General features: G+C 38.5%; 1 protein-coding gene across 1 annotated transcript in view; it reads left to right on the forward strand.

The window, feature by feature from the left end:
* Positions 1 to 15,421, forward strand: part of LOC107688392 (GDNF family receptor alpha-2-like) — a 142,842-nt gene that overhangs the window by 94,228 nt on the left and 33,193 nt on the right. Inside the window, exon 5 of the mRNA XM_016486051.1 lies at positions 11,823 to 11,900. Coding sequence (XP_016341537.1) covers positions 11,823 to 11,900 — 78 coding nt within the window. The remainder of the gene's footprint in view (positions 1 to 11,822; positions 11,901 to 15,421) is intronic.

Raw genomic sequence — 15,421 nt, forward strand, 5'->3', positions numbered from 1 at the left:
TAGATTTAAATTCAAAGAGAAAAGATAGTCTATGCATGACCTGGCATTTTATTCTCATCCAAAGTGAGGAGATGTGAACATTACAGAGTGCTAAACACTCCCCTCCGGTTTATGTTTCATTCATACTCGATGCCGGAGGGCGCTCTCTTGCAGAAAGTCCAAAACGGACTCATAGAAGTAATAACTTATGACGTGCCAGGATATCCCTAATATGGACAAAGGAACCACAGATGGGTATAAATTAGGTTGTTTTCCAAGGTCAATGTTTGGCAGGCTAAGTAGTCAGTTAGCCCATCTTTCTCCATTTATAACCATTCAAAAGCAGCAATGTATTCTGATTAGGGCTGTCAAGTGATTCAAATTTTTTATTCAATTAATTATATGATGTGCTGATTAATTTAAAGTCACACATCAATCTGTGCTGAGGAATTACCCCCAAAACTCCCAAATTACATGAACCATCCAGAATCTCTGGCGAAGCTATCTGATCCCCTCCCCACAATGACCTGTTGATGAATATGGTTTAAAATTAATGTGGACATATGACTGTTCTTTGGCAAGATGGCTTGATGTTTCGTATGTTCAGGTATTGACATTTTATGCAGCCTCCCACCAGGAATCCCATCCTCCAGAAAAGGGTCAAGTTTGTAAATTCTGCTGCTTTTCTTAATGGTATGCCCATTGTTCAGAGACATCATTCCAGGTTGAAATGATTGCTGCTGGACAAAACATACTAACACCTTCTCGCCATGAATAAGGTCCTCAACTGAAAGCGTTTTAATTTCCAAACTGAGCTTTAACTTCAGTTTTCTTGTCATTGAACCTGTCCAAATAGTGAGGATCAGTGCTTTGTAGATTAAGTGAGTGTGCATCCCTTTTCTTTTGGCTCAATAACCAGAGCATCCTTTTAAACTTCAAGATCCACACAGTAGCCCTTTTAAGGCTATTCCATGAAGAGAAATGCTCAATAAACTTGTTGACAGGATCCAAGGCTTCTTGTCAGAACTGTAGCAAAAGCCATAGCTTCCTTCTTTATTTCTGAGTCATCTCCAGATATATTAATTTGTTCCTCTGAAAAGCAAGGCCAGTTTGATTCAGAAAGTGAAAGAAATTCTGGACCATTCAACCATCCGTCTGAACCAAGGAATAAATCAATCAAAAAGCCACGTGATGCGGCATCTGCAGAATTCAGAAAAGCCATTGACATAATTCCACTGAGATTTCTCAGACAAGTCACATATTTTTCTGACTCTATTTGCAACATATGTTTTGAATCATGTTGTGCCATTAAATATGTATTTCAAAACAGATCAACTGTACTATCTGTCCAGAAAACAGATTCCATAAATGGGATTTCAGTCTCTCTCTTGAGCATCCTGTCAAACCGAGCAGCAAGGACGGCAGCTGCCATCTCCAGCCTAGGGATAGTTACAGGCTTTAATGGAGTAACTCTGGCCTTGCCCAATACAAAGGCAACATGAACAGCACCACTGATGTTAGTAAGTCACAAATAGCTAGCTATACCATACCCTACCTCGCTAGCATCACTAAAGTGATGTAGCTGGATGGCTTGTATTTTGCCATAGTTTGGTGGCTTGAAACATCTGTGAATGCTTAGGTTGTTTAGTTTGTCCAAGCCCTCAAGCCATTTCTCCCAGAGTTAACCCATTAACCCATCTGGAGTCTTGTCATCCCAGCCACAGTTGACTCTGCAAAGTTCCTGTTGTATTCTCTTTGCAGGGAGAATCAATGGGGCAAAAAATCCAATCGGATCATATATATAGTTCAAAGTGGGAAGAATAGTCCTCCTGGTGGACGGTTGCTCCTTTAAGTTAATCTTAAAAAAGAAGGAGACTGTTTCAGTGCTCCACTGAATTCCGAGAGCTCTTTCCAAAGGGAGTTTATCTCTCTAGATCCAACTCTTTTGGCTTTCTCCTCATCTGGAATAGAAGCTAGAACAGAACGACAGTTACTAGTCCACTTTGTTAGTCTGAATCCACCGGTGACACAGACAGATCTTAAATCTTGAATTAGGGAAATGGCCGCATCCTCATCGGGTAAGTAAGGTAGTCATCAACATAGAAGTTCCTTCGAATGGTATTAAGAGCCTCCTTACCAACCCTACCCTAATTGTCCTCTGCTGTTTTCTTGAGTGCATAATATGCAAAACTAAGTGAACAGATAGCACCAAAGAGGTGCACCAACATCCGATACTCTGACAGTGGTTGACTGATGTCAACTTTAGACCACCACAAGAATCGCAATAAGTCAACATCCTCAGGTGCGACTTTAACTTGAAACATTCCTTCGATATCCGCCATGACTGCCACCAGTTCTTGACGGAATAGAAGGATAACTCCAAGCAGGCTGTTTGGAAGGTCGGGACCCTGAAGAAGCTCTTGGTTTAGAGATGTGTCTCAAAATGAAGAATACAACTAATTTTTTCCTTCCTCTTATGGTACACACCATGATGGGGTATGTACCATACCTTTCCAAATGTTCCTGAAAGCTGGTCTACTGGCACCCTTTCAGCATGCCTTTTCTTCAAGGTCACTCATGAATTCCTTATAGTCAGCAAAAAAACACAATCTCTTTAGAATCTCTGCATGAGGGTAATAGCTTGCTGTTCAGCCACCCTTCTATTATTAGGCAGGTAGACTTTCTTTTCACGGAATGGAAGTCGAAGTTGATAGTGGCCATCTTGTTTAATAACAGAATCTGCTGCAGTTTTGAGGAACATCCTGTCCTCAACTGAATGCTAAGGCTTCTCATCACTGGCCTTTTCAGGAAAATCATGATTTAGCTGGCTCACGAGAAGCTCTTCCAAACTGGAAATTGAAATTCTGTTGCAAAACATCTCTAGTCATTGATTTTTATCAATCGATGGGCTTCTGCCCTATGGGCCATTAATGAGCCATCCTAGTTAAGTTAAGACTGCATAAGGTCCATCTCCTTGACTATTAATGTCCCTCCATGGCTCTATAAGATTTGGAGCATTAACTCCTATCAACCGATTGTCTTCTGCATCAGTGGTGTTCAAACTGACCTCTTTGAGATATGGCCAGGGCCGAATGTCTTCTTCAAAAGGAATGTTCTCTTTGCCGACTGGTATACAAGCTTGAGTGAAAACTTCCAGGAGGGGCAAAAAGTTATTGCTATTAAGGCTGCTTAATTCTAACCTATCTAATTTGTATGTACATACATAGCAAACTTCATGTGATGAACTCCTCTAATAAAAGAGGTTTTTCCCTTTAAACAATGTGCTAGTATTCCTTATGGGGATGTGACGTCATTGTTGTAGCGGGAAGAAAAATGCTTGAGGTCTTGAGACAATCTCTGGCGGCGTTTTCACTTGGCTCAGTTAAATTTCCTCTATGTCCTGTTCTGCTATCTCCCGCTGAATCTACTGTTGAAGTGCTTGATTCTCCCACTGACAATGTGTTTGGAGTGATTTGAATCTTCCTCTGATGCTGTGTGTGGGAAGAAACTGTGCCACTAACATGATTTAAAACGGAGTTTGAAGATACGCCTTCTTTTTCTGTTGTTTGTTCTTTTGGGATGAAGTTGATAGTTAAAGGGGGCATAACACACACAGTTTCACCCAATCTCATGTTAATCTTGAGTACCTGTAGAGTAGTACTGCATCCTTCATATCTCCAGTTTTACGAGTTTTAGTTTTATCATATTTATAAAAGAAAGATACAGCTGTACGATTCTCTCTGGAAAAAGCTGAGCTCCTGGAGGCACGCCGTGGGCGGAGCTAAAGAGTGACAAGCACTTGGGTGCCGATTGCCAACAAAACAGACATTTGATGCCGTTTCACTTACCGTCTGCAGTTGTGAATCATGACCGGGATCTTTTATAGCTGGGACCTCTCCATCTTTCAGTATCAAACGATGTGCAAATCCAGCGTCGAACTGGGCCTTGTTTATAAAACGTTCGTCAACAAACACACTTGTGAAACTCCGTTGCTGCTCCGGAAAACAAACTGCATCCGCTGTTTACATAACGCTGGATTCTTCGGGAAGCTGAACAATGTTATCTTTCCCTTACAACCAAAAACACACTTCTTTGGATTGGGGACATTCTTCCCGAGCAAGTCCCGTGCAGCGCTGCCACCAGATGAAGCGCGTTGATGGCCGCAATTTCGCTCTCACTCTGGTCGATGCCTGCGGGCGCGCTCTTCCGGGAGAAATGCCCATATAAGGAGTTCCACCCTCGTTTGCGTCATTAAGAGCCACGATCGAAAAAAACTCTCCGAAACTTGTACGAACCCGGAGAGTTCCACCCTCGTCTACGTCATGAAGAGCCACAATCGAAAAAAACTCTCCAAAACTTGTACAAACCCAGAAGTACAATTTTTGGCACAGAAATACTACGTCATACGTTCTAATTGTTTTTTGAAACTTTGTCCATGCTTAGCATGAGAATCCAACTCTTCAACAGTGTAAACAACTCTGAATGCATGAAACAGCATTGTATAATTTTGTACTAATTTATTTTCACTTGTTTGTATTTAGGGGTGTTTTTTTTTCTTTATTTGGAATTGGATACAATTCGAGCTATGGAAACTACACATGCTCAACAGACATTTCTAAACGTGTTTGGTGATTCACACTATGAACAATGTTAGTTCAACGGACATTCCTAAATGATTGTGTGGATATACAATACATACATTTAAATAACATTACTAAACAAATGTTGAACAGACTGGGGAGCTATGAATTTGTACATGAAATGTATTTCTGTGTCTGCTTTTTTATTTGTTTGGAATGGTTGTACTTATGTTTGGATTTATTGTACTGTTAGATTTTGAGCATAGGTATTTTGAATTTGTAATGCATTTCATGAATTTGTGAATATATGTTGTTTCACCTGCTTTAATGGTTGATGAATGGTCATTTGAATTGATAACTTAACAGAGCAAGATAAACAGGATATGACAGGATTCTTATAAATTGATAAAGCTATTTATTAGATTCCTTTGGGACGGCTTAATTTATTGAAAATTGTCTGGATAATATACCAGACTGGCACCCCACACGTAAATAGTCACAATGGTCCTGAGAAAAACTTCTATTCTCATTCCTCTGACATGCAATTTTTCCATTAGGTTTTCTCTGCAGAACATCCGGGATCAAGAAAGGCGTTGGTTTGTATTATGTTACTTCCATTACAAGCCTTGATCTTCACTGGTACAATTGCAAGTTTGTAGTGTAAGGAACAGACCTCTGCCTGCTCTGTTGACACCACAGCAATTGTAATATAGTTACCACTGCCCCTTAGAATAGCCTCATTGCCATCTTTACTATTCTTGGAAGTGTGTTACTCTTTAGGGGGCATGTTTTCAACATGGAGAATAGTTGGATGCCTTTTGTGACAAGTCTTGAAATCCAGACGTTTTCTACATACTTTGCTCATGTGTCCCTTTACAAGACATGCAAAGCATATTCCTTTTGCCTTTAGGAAATCCACCTTCTCTCCATGAGGATTTAAAGCTATCTGATGACATGATTCCAATGCATGATTTCCAACACAGAACAAACAGGGGGATTGTAATGCAACGTTTGTAGTCTCTGCACTCTTTATTTCTTTCATGCTGGATATCAATGGGGATACAAAAGTAGCAAAGCTTTTCTTACTCCAAGACTTCAGGAAACGGAACTCGGTCTTTGCCTTACTGTTCTTTGTTGTAGAAGATCTTGAAAATTGCTGAAAGGATTTTGCAGTATTTTTGCCTGCCTTTCAATGAAAGTAACCACATCCTGGAATTTATCTCTACTGTGTGATCTTTCTAGATTGTCACATGCAGTAATTCTTCACTTTTCACATAATTTATATAGAAGCTTACATATTATTTGCTTAAGGTTGGAAGGCAAGTCAAGATCAAACATGTTAGGAAGGTCTACAGCAGCATTACAACAACCTCTCAGATAAAATGCATAAGCATGAAGAGACTTTCCATCATCAGCCTTGATATTACTCCAACTTAAGACCTTCTCCATAAAGGCACTTGTGATCTTTACTTTGTCACCAAAATGAAGTTTCAGTAGCTTCTTAGCTTCAGCATAACCCCTTCTAGCATCCATGTGCAAGCAGCTTCAGACAAGTTCCCTTGACTGGCCAGAAGTGAACTGTTCCAGATAATAAAGTCTATCCCTGCTGTTGTCTGTTTTATCTTCTTTGCCATGTTCAAAAGCTTGCATATAAGATCGAAAACTTATTGGGTCTCCATCGAATACTGGAATCTCTCTAGAGGGGAGTAAAGAGTGTTTTTGCTGCAAAACCAAAAGCTCAGCAATATCATTTTGCCTCAGCATCACATTTGAAAGATTCATACTTGAAGGTTCAATATCTGTATTACTGACAGATGGATTTAGAATTGGTAGAGCAGGCTTGTCCGATTTTGCTGCTGTATCATCAACATTGTACTTCCTATGTGCAACTTGATCGGGTTTTTGAGGTTGAATAACCTTTTCAATAGAGTGTTTATGATAGATCCAAGCTGAACAAACTCAAAAGATGGTGAAGATCCTGATGGTGTTTGATCCTGAATTGCTGTCTGCCTAGAATTCTCAGCACCGTACTTTTCAGGATACTCATTCATTTCATCCTTAGGTTCATAGGATTGCTGGGAATTGACAGAACGGACATGTAAACTTGGGCTTGCCGTTGTTTCAAAGTCTTCTAAGACCTTCAGTTTACCATTCTTTGCAGCTAGGTCACGTTCCAAATTGGCTGATTCAGGTCTCATGTTCAAAGCAGCCTTTTCCATTTTAAGGTCATGTTTTTGTTTTAATGTAGCTTTGCGAGCAAGAGCGGCTACTTTGTCAGCAGCTACTTTTATCCTCATTGATGATATACTTCAGCTGTGAGAACTACAAGATTTATGTGACCTTTTGGACACATTCAAAGCACTATTGTTTGGCTCAATACACATTTGTGGATTCTTTTGAACATTTTTCCACATTTCCAATTCACTTATTAAAGGAACACTACACTATTCTTGAAAATAGGCTCATTTTCCAACTCCCGTAGAGTTAAACAGTTTAGTTTTACCGTTTTCGAATCCATTCAGCCGATCTCTGGGTCTGGTGGTAGCACTTTTAGCTGTAGCTTAGCATAGATCATTGAATCTGATTAGACCGTTAGCATCTCGCTCAAAAATGACCAAAGAGTTTCGATATTTTTCCTATTTAAAACTTGACTCTTCTGTGGTTACATAGTGTACTAAGACCGATGGAAAATTAAAAGTTGCGATTTTCTAGGCCGATATGGCTAGGAACTATACTCTCATAACACTGGACCGAAGAAACAGTAAGTGGCGCCCCTTCTCCCCGTGTTTTTGTTTCCATTTTTAGAAAGTGTTTTGTTTTCCATTCCCTGTTTCGAAATGGAAACCGCCGCAAGATTCGCCACCCTAGCCCGCAGAGATCTTCCTTTTGTAGAATTCGCCCGGGAATTCTGCAGGCTCGCCGTTATGACGGCGTTGGACGACGCTACGCTAAATTCTTTGTTCTGGATCGGGGCCAATTACTATCGCCCCGTGAAACTCCCAGACACCACTGGACTGAGCTGGAAGGAAGGTATCCACCGGTGTCTGGAGAGTGTCCGGCCCGGATTCAGAACCAGCCCGCCATCAAGTCAGCCGGCCGTTCCATCGTTAAGCCCGCCGGCTGCTGTGCTCTCAAGCCCGCCGGCCGCTGCACTCACAAGCCTGCCGGCCGCTGCACTGTCAAGCCCACCGGCCATTCCATTGTCAAGCCTACTGGCCGTTCCATTGTCAAGTCCGCCGGCCGTTCCATTGTCAAGCCCACCGGCCAATTCCCTCACAAGCCCTCAGCTGACAGCAGCCCGCTCCTTAACCCCAAACCAGAGGAGGAATATGATGAGAAAAAGACTGTTAGCTCCAGCCCCTGAGTCCAATCCAGTGTCGGCTCCAGCCCCTGGGTCTGCTCCAGAAAGGGCTCCAGTTACCACGTCCAGCCCAAAGAGAGCTCCAGTCCCCAAGTCAAGCCCGGAGAAAGACTCTGTTCCCAAATTAAGCCCAAAGAGGGTTCCTGCTACCAAGTTAAGCCCATTATATTATATTATATTACATTATATTATATTATTGTCACGGATGTACTACAACGAGGAGTGAGGAACGAGGAGTCATAGGAGAATTCACAGGAACACAGTCTTTAATAATCCACAGGAACACGAAACACATACACAGAGCAACGGGGAATGACGATTAAGACTCGACACCGAAACAATGGGCAGACCATACTTTAAATACACTACTAAACAAGGTAATTAACGAGACACAGGTGGATCAGATAACACAATTACACATGGGAGAAAACTAGGTCACGGAGCACATGGGGAGCAAAACACACACAGACAGTCCAGGGGTGTGACAATTATATTATATTATATTATATTATATTATATTGTTGGTCACACTTTATTTTAAGGTCCAGTTCTCGCTATTAACAAACCATTAACTACGACTTTTGCCTCAATAAACTCCTAGTTTGTTGCTTATTAATAGTTAGTAAGGAAGTTGTTAAGTTTGGGTATTGGGTAGGATTAGGGATGTAGAATATGGTCATGCAGAACATGTGCTTTATAAGTACGAATAAACAGCCAATATGTTAATAATAGGCGTGCTAATAAGCAACTAGTTAATAGTGAGAATTGGTCCCTATTCTAAAGTGTAACCATATTGTTATACACGCTTAAAAATAAAAGTTCCAAAGTTGGAGTTTTTCACAGTGATGCCATAGAACAACCATTTTGGGTTTCCCAAAGAGTAACTAACTCTTTCCCCACCATTGACAGAATTTTACATTAATTATGAGACCACGCTTCCCCATTTTTCTGGCTTTCCATATTTTCAATGGTATACGACAGGAGGTGCTATTACACATCTTTTAAAAGAGTACTGAATCTCTGGATCAAAACACATCGAAGAAGAAGCAGAAACAAGCGATTGCATATGTAAGCAGATGCATATGTAAAATAGCTGCCTAATGTTACAGAATGAAATGTCGACCAAGGAAGTGATACAGGACTGTGCGATCATGGGGTTTTGAGGGACTCCATCTACTCAACCTATGTTTTGATCATCGTTCTGAATCCAATCTGTAAGTAGTCTTTAACAAAAAAAAATAAAATGTTCTCAGTTCTTTTTGGAGGGTTGTTCAAAATATGAAATTTAGTTATATTTTTAGATCTGCTGCCTTCAGGATAGAAACAAGCAAAGGGTTTGGGATAGTGAGTACTCTGCCAATCATGTCAATCAGTCATTTTCCTGTGACTGCAAACTCATTTTTGATGATTGAAGGGCATTTGTCCTCTTATTTTTATCCATTTTAGACACAATTCATTATAAACTCCCCATTAGTGCCATATAAACAGAGTAAGAATCCTGATAGGTCAATTGTATGACTCTAAAATATGGCAGTTCGTGCATTTGAAATCTTTCCAGCATCCCAATGCCGAGTCTAATTTAAGTATCTTAGGAATGCTCTCCATCTGTTGATCTTTTCAAGTCACAGCATTTTTTAACAGTGCAATGAACAAAGTAAGCGGCAAGGACGATGTCAGCGTACGCTTGTGTTCTCTGAATTGTTAAATCTGCTTACTTGAGTAACACGTGGCCGATAAGGACTCTTTTGCATTTATCATGTCAGCGTCTGTGCTTTGTAATGCTCTGCTGAAAACTCTCAGCAGGATCAAGTTTTGAAGATTACACTCACCTAATTTATGCTAAATACATGCCTAGTACACTCCACAAATATGACGTACAAATGCCTCTATCCCGAGATTTATGTGCCCACTTATTTTATGCCACTAGCGTTTCCCCCTCTGGAACTTCTCAATGTTTTCCCCGTGCAGGCACTGTGGGCTGGTACGGCAGAGATTAAGGCTGTGTGTGCAGGATAAACTCATTGAGGAGCAGAACATAAAGGTGGCCACACAGCAGCAGCAGAGCTGGGAGGCGGATAGCGGAGAGCTACAGTGACACAGCAGATAAATTCTTGATGCAGGATGATCCCATAAATTAATTCTGAGCCAGAGGTACATTTGGGGTGCACACAAAGACACTGCCGAGACCAAAAGGCCCTCTGAGCCCACTGGGCTGGGAATAGGGACATACAAGCTGGGGATGATGATGATGTTGAGAACCATCATAGGGTGACAGGAGCACCTGGCATCACGGTGTGGAACTGTGACTGGCATATGGCACCTAAACCTAGCCAATGCACACAAGTCATTATTTACAGCTGGACTAAGTGAATCTGTGACTTATGTGACCTTCATCTTCATCTATCTTTCAAAAAATACAAATTAAAACCCACTTTTACTGGGTTTACAGTCACATGTGAAACTCGTTCGCGAAATCGCCACCAGACGGTTGACATCATTTGCTCAATAAAGTGGAAATGTGATGTTTTTACTTGTAACTGAAGATAAAAAATAATGAAACAAATGACTTTTATAGTTTAATAATAATAATATAGCATTATAACATTGAATATCGACTAATTATTCATCATATACCTCACATACCGTGTACCTCATGACATAAAGCAGCCGGTGCGATCAGTGGCATTTTATTCCTGTGAAAACAGGAACAGTGAAAACAGTGAAAACAACTTAAATTATGCCATAATTTAATTAAATGTAATAAAATAAAAATACCTAAATCAATAAATAAACAAACAAACTTTTGTGCTCTACAGAAGAAAGTCATGCAGGTTTGGAATGACATGAGATTGAGTAAATAACCAATTTGATTTTTTAAGAGAACTAGTTCACCCAAAAATGAAAAAAATCTGTCACCATTTACTCACCTTTAAGTTGTTCCAAACCTGTATGAATTTCCTTCTTCCGTTGAGCACAAAATAAGATATTTTAAATAATGTTGGTAACCAAAAATGTTACGATAGCCATTGACTTTAATAGTATGGAAAAAAAATATTATGTCAGTCTATGGCTACCATCAAAACCATGTTTGGTTTCCAACATTCTTCAGAATATCTTAGTTTTAGGTTTGTACAGCAGAAAGAATGTGATATGTTTGAAACAACATGAGGGTCAGTAACTGATGGCAGAATTTTCATTTCGGGGTGAACTATCCCTTTAATAATATAAATCAGTCTGAATCCCACCAGATTAGAAGCAGACTGCTAGGATTGGTACATGACACAGGGCGCATTCAATCCTGTATTCCCCAAATGAGCACCATGTGTTAATGTGTCCGGAGAATTTGTGCTAACCACCCAACAGAAACTTTTTCTATGGATCTCAAAGGAAAATATTAAAGAGCCAGACAGCTGGAAGTCTTTGTGTCACAGTTGAAGGTCTAATGTCACAGCTTTCATTGTTATAGCGGCACCTCTGCTGGGACCAGTTAGCAGATTGGTTGCATTTCTTTGTGGGCTCCAGCTCAAGGCCTTGGATTAGAAAACAGCAGACTTTCTGGACACAACCATTGGGATGCAACACTGGGGAGCTAATTTGTGATTGCTGGCCAGTACAAATCTGGACAAAAGACTGCTGAGCTGTAATTCTTGAGAGAGTGTGTACTTGAAACAATGTTAGAGTTTATAAGAGTCTGGCCATTTGAAAGTATTATTTTAAATAATTAAGAATTTGTATTTATCTATATAACCATTGCAAGATGTAGATGTATTCGTAAAGTATTCGTAAAATACAGTACTTATTAATTAACCGATATGCCCTGTCATAAGGGTATTATTATATTCCTGTAAAACCAAAACAATGCTAATATCTAAAATTTCTATGTTTTTTGTGTTATTTTGAAGGAGAAGAACTGTATGAGACCTCCCCATATGAACCAATGCATCTCTCTGATGAGTTTCGACTCGCCTCCATTATTTCTGGTAGGTAATGACATCTTAAGAGCTTTTCTATGTTTTTCAGTGGTTAAAGAAAGCCCAGTTTTTCTGTTCAAGGTTAGCACTGTCCTTTATGTTGATACATCTTCTCATACTCTCAGATAGTTTAAGTGTGAATAATTGATTTTTACAGACCTACAGTGTGCAGTTTGATGTTATATTAGCACAGCCAGCATGATGGAAATGTCAAATTTTATCCAATCAGCAGTGAAAAAACTATTGCTTGCATATACCTGTATGCTTCAGTGTCCACAAATGATAGATAGATAGTCAACATGCTTTTGATATAAGTGATCACCTTTTTTTTCCAATTTCAGTCCATGTAAACATTAAAGAAAACTGCAAAATAAAAAGACAGGTGTAATCTGTTACGCAGTTGTCACCATCCATTCACTGAAGCACAACCTCAATTCATTTTGAACAATGTAAATGGTACTATGTGTATTAGTCATGATGGCCATTCAAGAAGACCTCCAAAGAGAATGAAATTACTCCATATGAATCATAATTGCAGCTTTGAGAAAGGCTATGAATAACACCTTCTGTGATTCATACGTTTTACATCAAACACGTTTTTATTTCTCATTCATTGTCACCTCCAAATGTTACATTTCCTCACAAACCAGCCTCATGTCAAAATGACGTGCTAGGGCTGTTGGAATATGGTTCATGGGAGGCAGAAACCCGTTTGCAGGGCTTTAGGAAAAAAAGCTGTACAGAGAACACATATATAGAAAATAAAACACGCCGTGGTCTCTCTTGATGGCTTTTAGCAAAAGCTATCCCCACACGGCCTCAAAAAAAAGCTATTTTTGTTTCCTATTCCTTATGCGGCTGTTCACGTTTCCCATTTTTTCAGTCACAGCAGAGGTAATCTGTAGCCTTATATAAACTGACTAGGATGCCATCTGAAAAAACATCTCTACAGGCTGCAGATGCTTTAGTATCACATACAGGCACATATGCAATCATATCGAGAATTATTTGCAATGTCAGGGACATTTAAGGTAGTAAATGCACTAGGAGAAAATGCTATGTTTCATATGTTAAAGGCAAGGACGTATTTTGTGAGAAGAGTGGCAGTTTCAATTATTTCTGCAGCATTTGTCTTATACCTGTTTTGCGGTTCTGCCCTTTTATATTCCCACATAAGAAATACACATCATGAAATATAAATTTTAATTTGGCACTTCATTTTAGGTTTCATATTAGAGACAATTGCTTGAATACCTTCAACTATGAACATTTGTTTGATGAATATTCTGTGTTGGAAATGACATTTTAAGCATTTTTGGAACAAAATGGCAGAATCCTGTATCTAGCGTTCATATGTATTATTTTATGTATTCTAAATACACACAATTAAATAATATGTTCACACTATTTGCAGCTTAATTGGAAATTAAGTGCTACAAAATTACTCTGTTCAAGTGACACATACTTGGATTTTTCTGCACATATTTCTTTTCGAGTACTTAACACACCATTGGTAAATATGCATGCAAAGTAAAAAAAAAGTATAATAATGATAATTCATTTATAATACTGATTTAATTTTTACATAATACATATGACAGTGTTGTTAATGTTTAACTTTAGTTATTGTTATTGTTATTGTTAAAAACAGAAACTTTAAAAACGAAATATAAAAATGTTGCTTTGACAAGTGACTGAAATAAAATAAGTTATAAGTACAAAAATTAATAAATTACAACTGAATTAAAAAAAATAAGCTAAATAGGCATTTAAAAATTTAATAAAAACTATTATAATTGACAAGATTGCTAAAACAAAATAAAATTCCAAATTCAAAAATATAATCTAATTCACAATATGAATAAAGCTATAGTAGTATATAAATAATACTCAAATAACAGTGATATGAAAACAGTTGGTTTATTTCTCTCTGTTCATTTCTTTTTGTGGTAACACTTTATTTCGATAGTGCACTTTAGACATTCTATTAACAGCAAGTAACTTTGCAACTACATGTCAACTAGCAGTTAGTAGAGTATTAGTAGACTGTCTGCTTAATATCTTCTAACACTTTCTTTGTCAACTTATTCGACTAACCGTAAATCTACCCTAACAGTCTACTCTGAGAGTTAGTAGACATGTAGTTGCAAATTAATGAGAATTAGTTGACATGTAGTTACAAAGTTACTTATAGTTAGTAGAATGTCTAAAGTGGACTATCGAAATAAAGTGTAACCCTGTTTGTTTATTACTAATTAACATTTTGATGGATTTTCATATTTTAAGATTGAAAGTTTGGGTTCATGCATGGAAAGCATTTTAAAAGTAGCAAAAATAAATTGGAAAAGCCTGGTGAAATGTTTCTAAGACAATTTTAATGTGGCTTGCATATAACGAGAAGAAAAAAGGTGTTAGTTTTAATAAAAGTCAACCCTTGGGACACAAATGTGCCTGTAATTGAAGAAACACTCATTTACAGGTTTGTGAAATAAAACCTGAACCCTCTAAATAGCTTTTCTGCAAGAAATAAATAAATAAATATATAAAGGACTAAATACATGGACCAGCAAGCACACTCAAGATGGTGTTTGTATTAATAATCTACTAAGTGACCTGAATGCACAGGGCAGCACTGATTCTTGAGTATTTCCATAATGTGCATAGATATGTTTGCGACGATAAAAAGTGCATGTAACATGTGAATAAGTGTTCAAATTATTACAATACACTTCAACAACTGCCTTAAGGCAAGTCTGTACATAAGTGATAGCCACATTTGAATGAATTCTCACATTTATTGCATTGGTTTACATTGTACTTTTGCTTGTGTGCATCTTGAAATGAAAATGCACATAAATTTGAGCAATTTGATATTAAGCAAGCATCACCGACAACATTAGTACATGTAGTTGCAAAGCTTTTGCAGATGTTAAAAAATACATGCTGATTCAGAATAGTCCAGATTTCTGATCACAAATTGAATAATAAACCAAGTTTTACATGTTTTTACATGTAAAAACATGGTCTCCCCTAAATATGACTAGCTGCTTCAATCTACAGTTTAAAAGGTGAGTTAAATGCAAAATGTGCAAGATGCAGTCTAAAATCAGCAAATTTTCTCCACTCAGAGCTGAAGCCAAAACAAAATCAAATATTATCCATTCATAATTCCTTTCCCTCTCGGGCGAAAGACCCCGTAAGCTGGCTCTCCTTGAGGATTTGTTAGAGACCCTTTCCCTCTGACACGAGATAAGATGAATATCAGGACCAAAACAACAGACCTCCGAGCACGCGTTTCACTTCAAAAGCAGGACTGGAAAAGCATTCATAACATAAAAATAATCAGACATCTTGTTACATGGCTCTCCTGTTGATTTGTCAATGAACAGATGACCGCTCACATCTGCTTGGTTCTTTAAATCAAAGAATTGTCATCGAACCCGGCTATGATAGATTCTCAAGACAGGAAGGGTATATATATATATATATATATATATATATATATATATATATATGGCCACAATAGAGAG

This window comes from Sinocyclocheilus anshuiensis, unplaced genomic scaffold (assembly GCF_001515605.1).
Source record: "Sinocyclocheilus anshuiensis isolate Anshui unplaced genomic scaffold, SAMN03320099.WGS_v1.1 scaffold205, whole genome shotgun sequence".
Classification (NCBI taxonomy): domain Eukaryota; kingdom Metazoa; phylum Chordata; class Actinopteri; order Cypriniformes; family Cyprinidae; genus Sinocyclocheilus; species Sinocyclocheilus anshuiensis.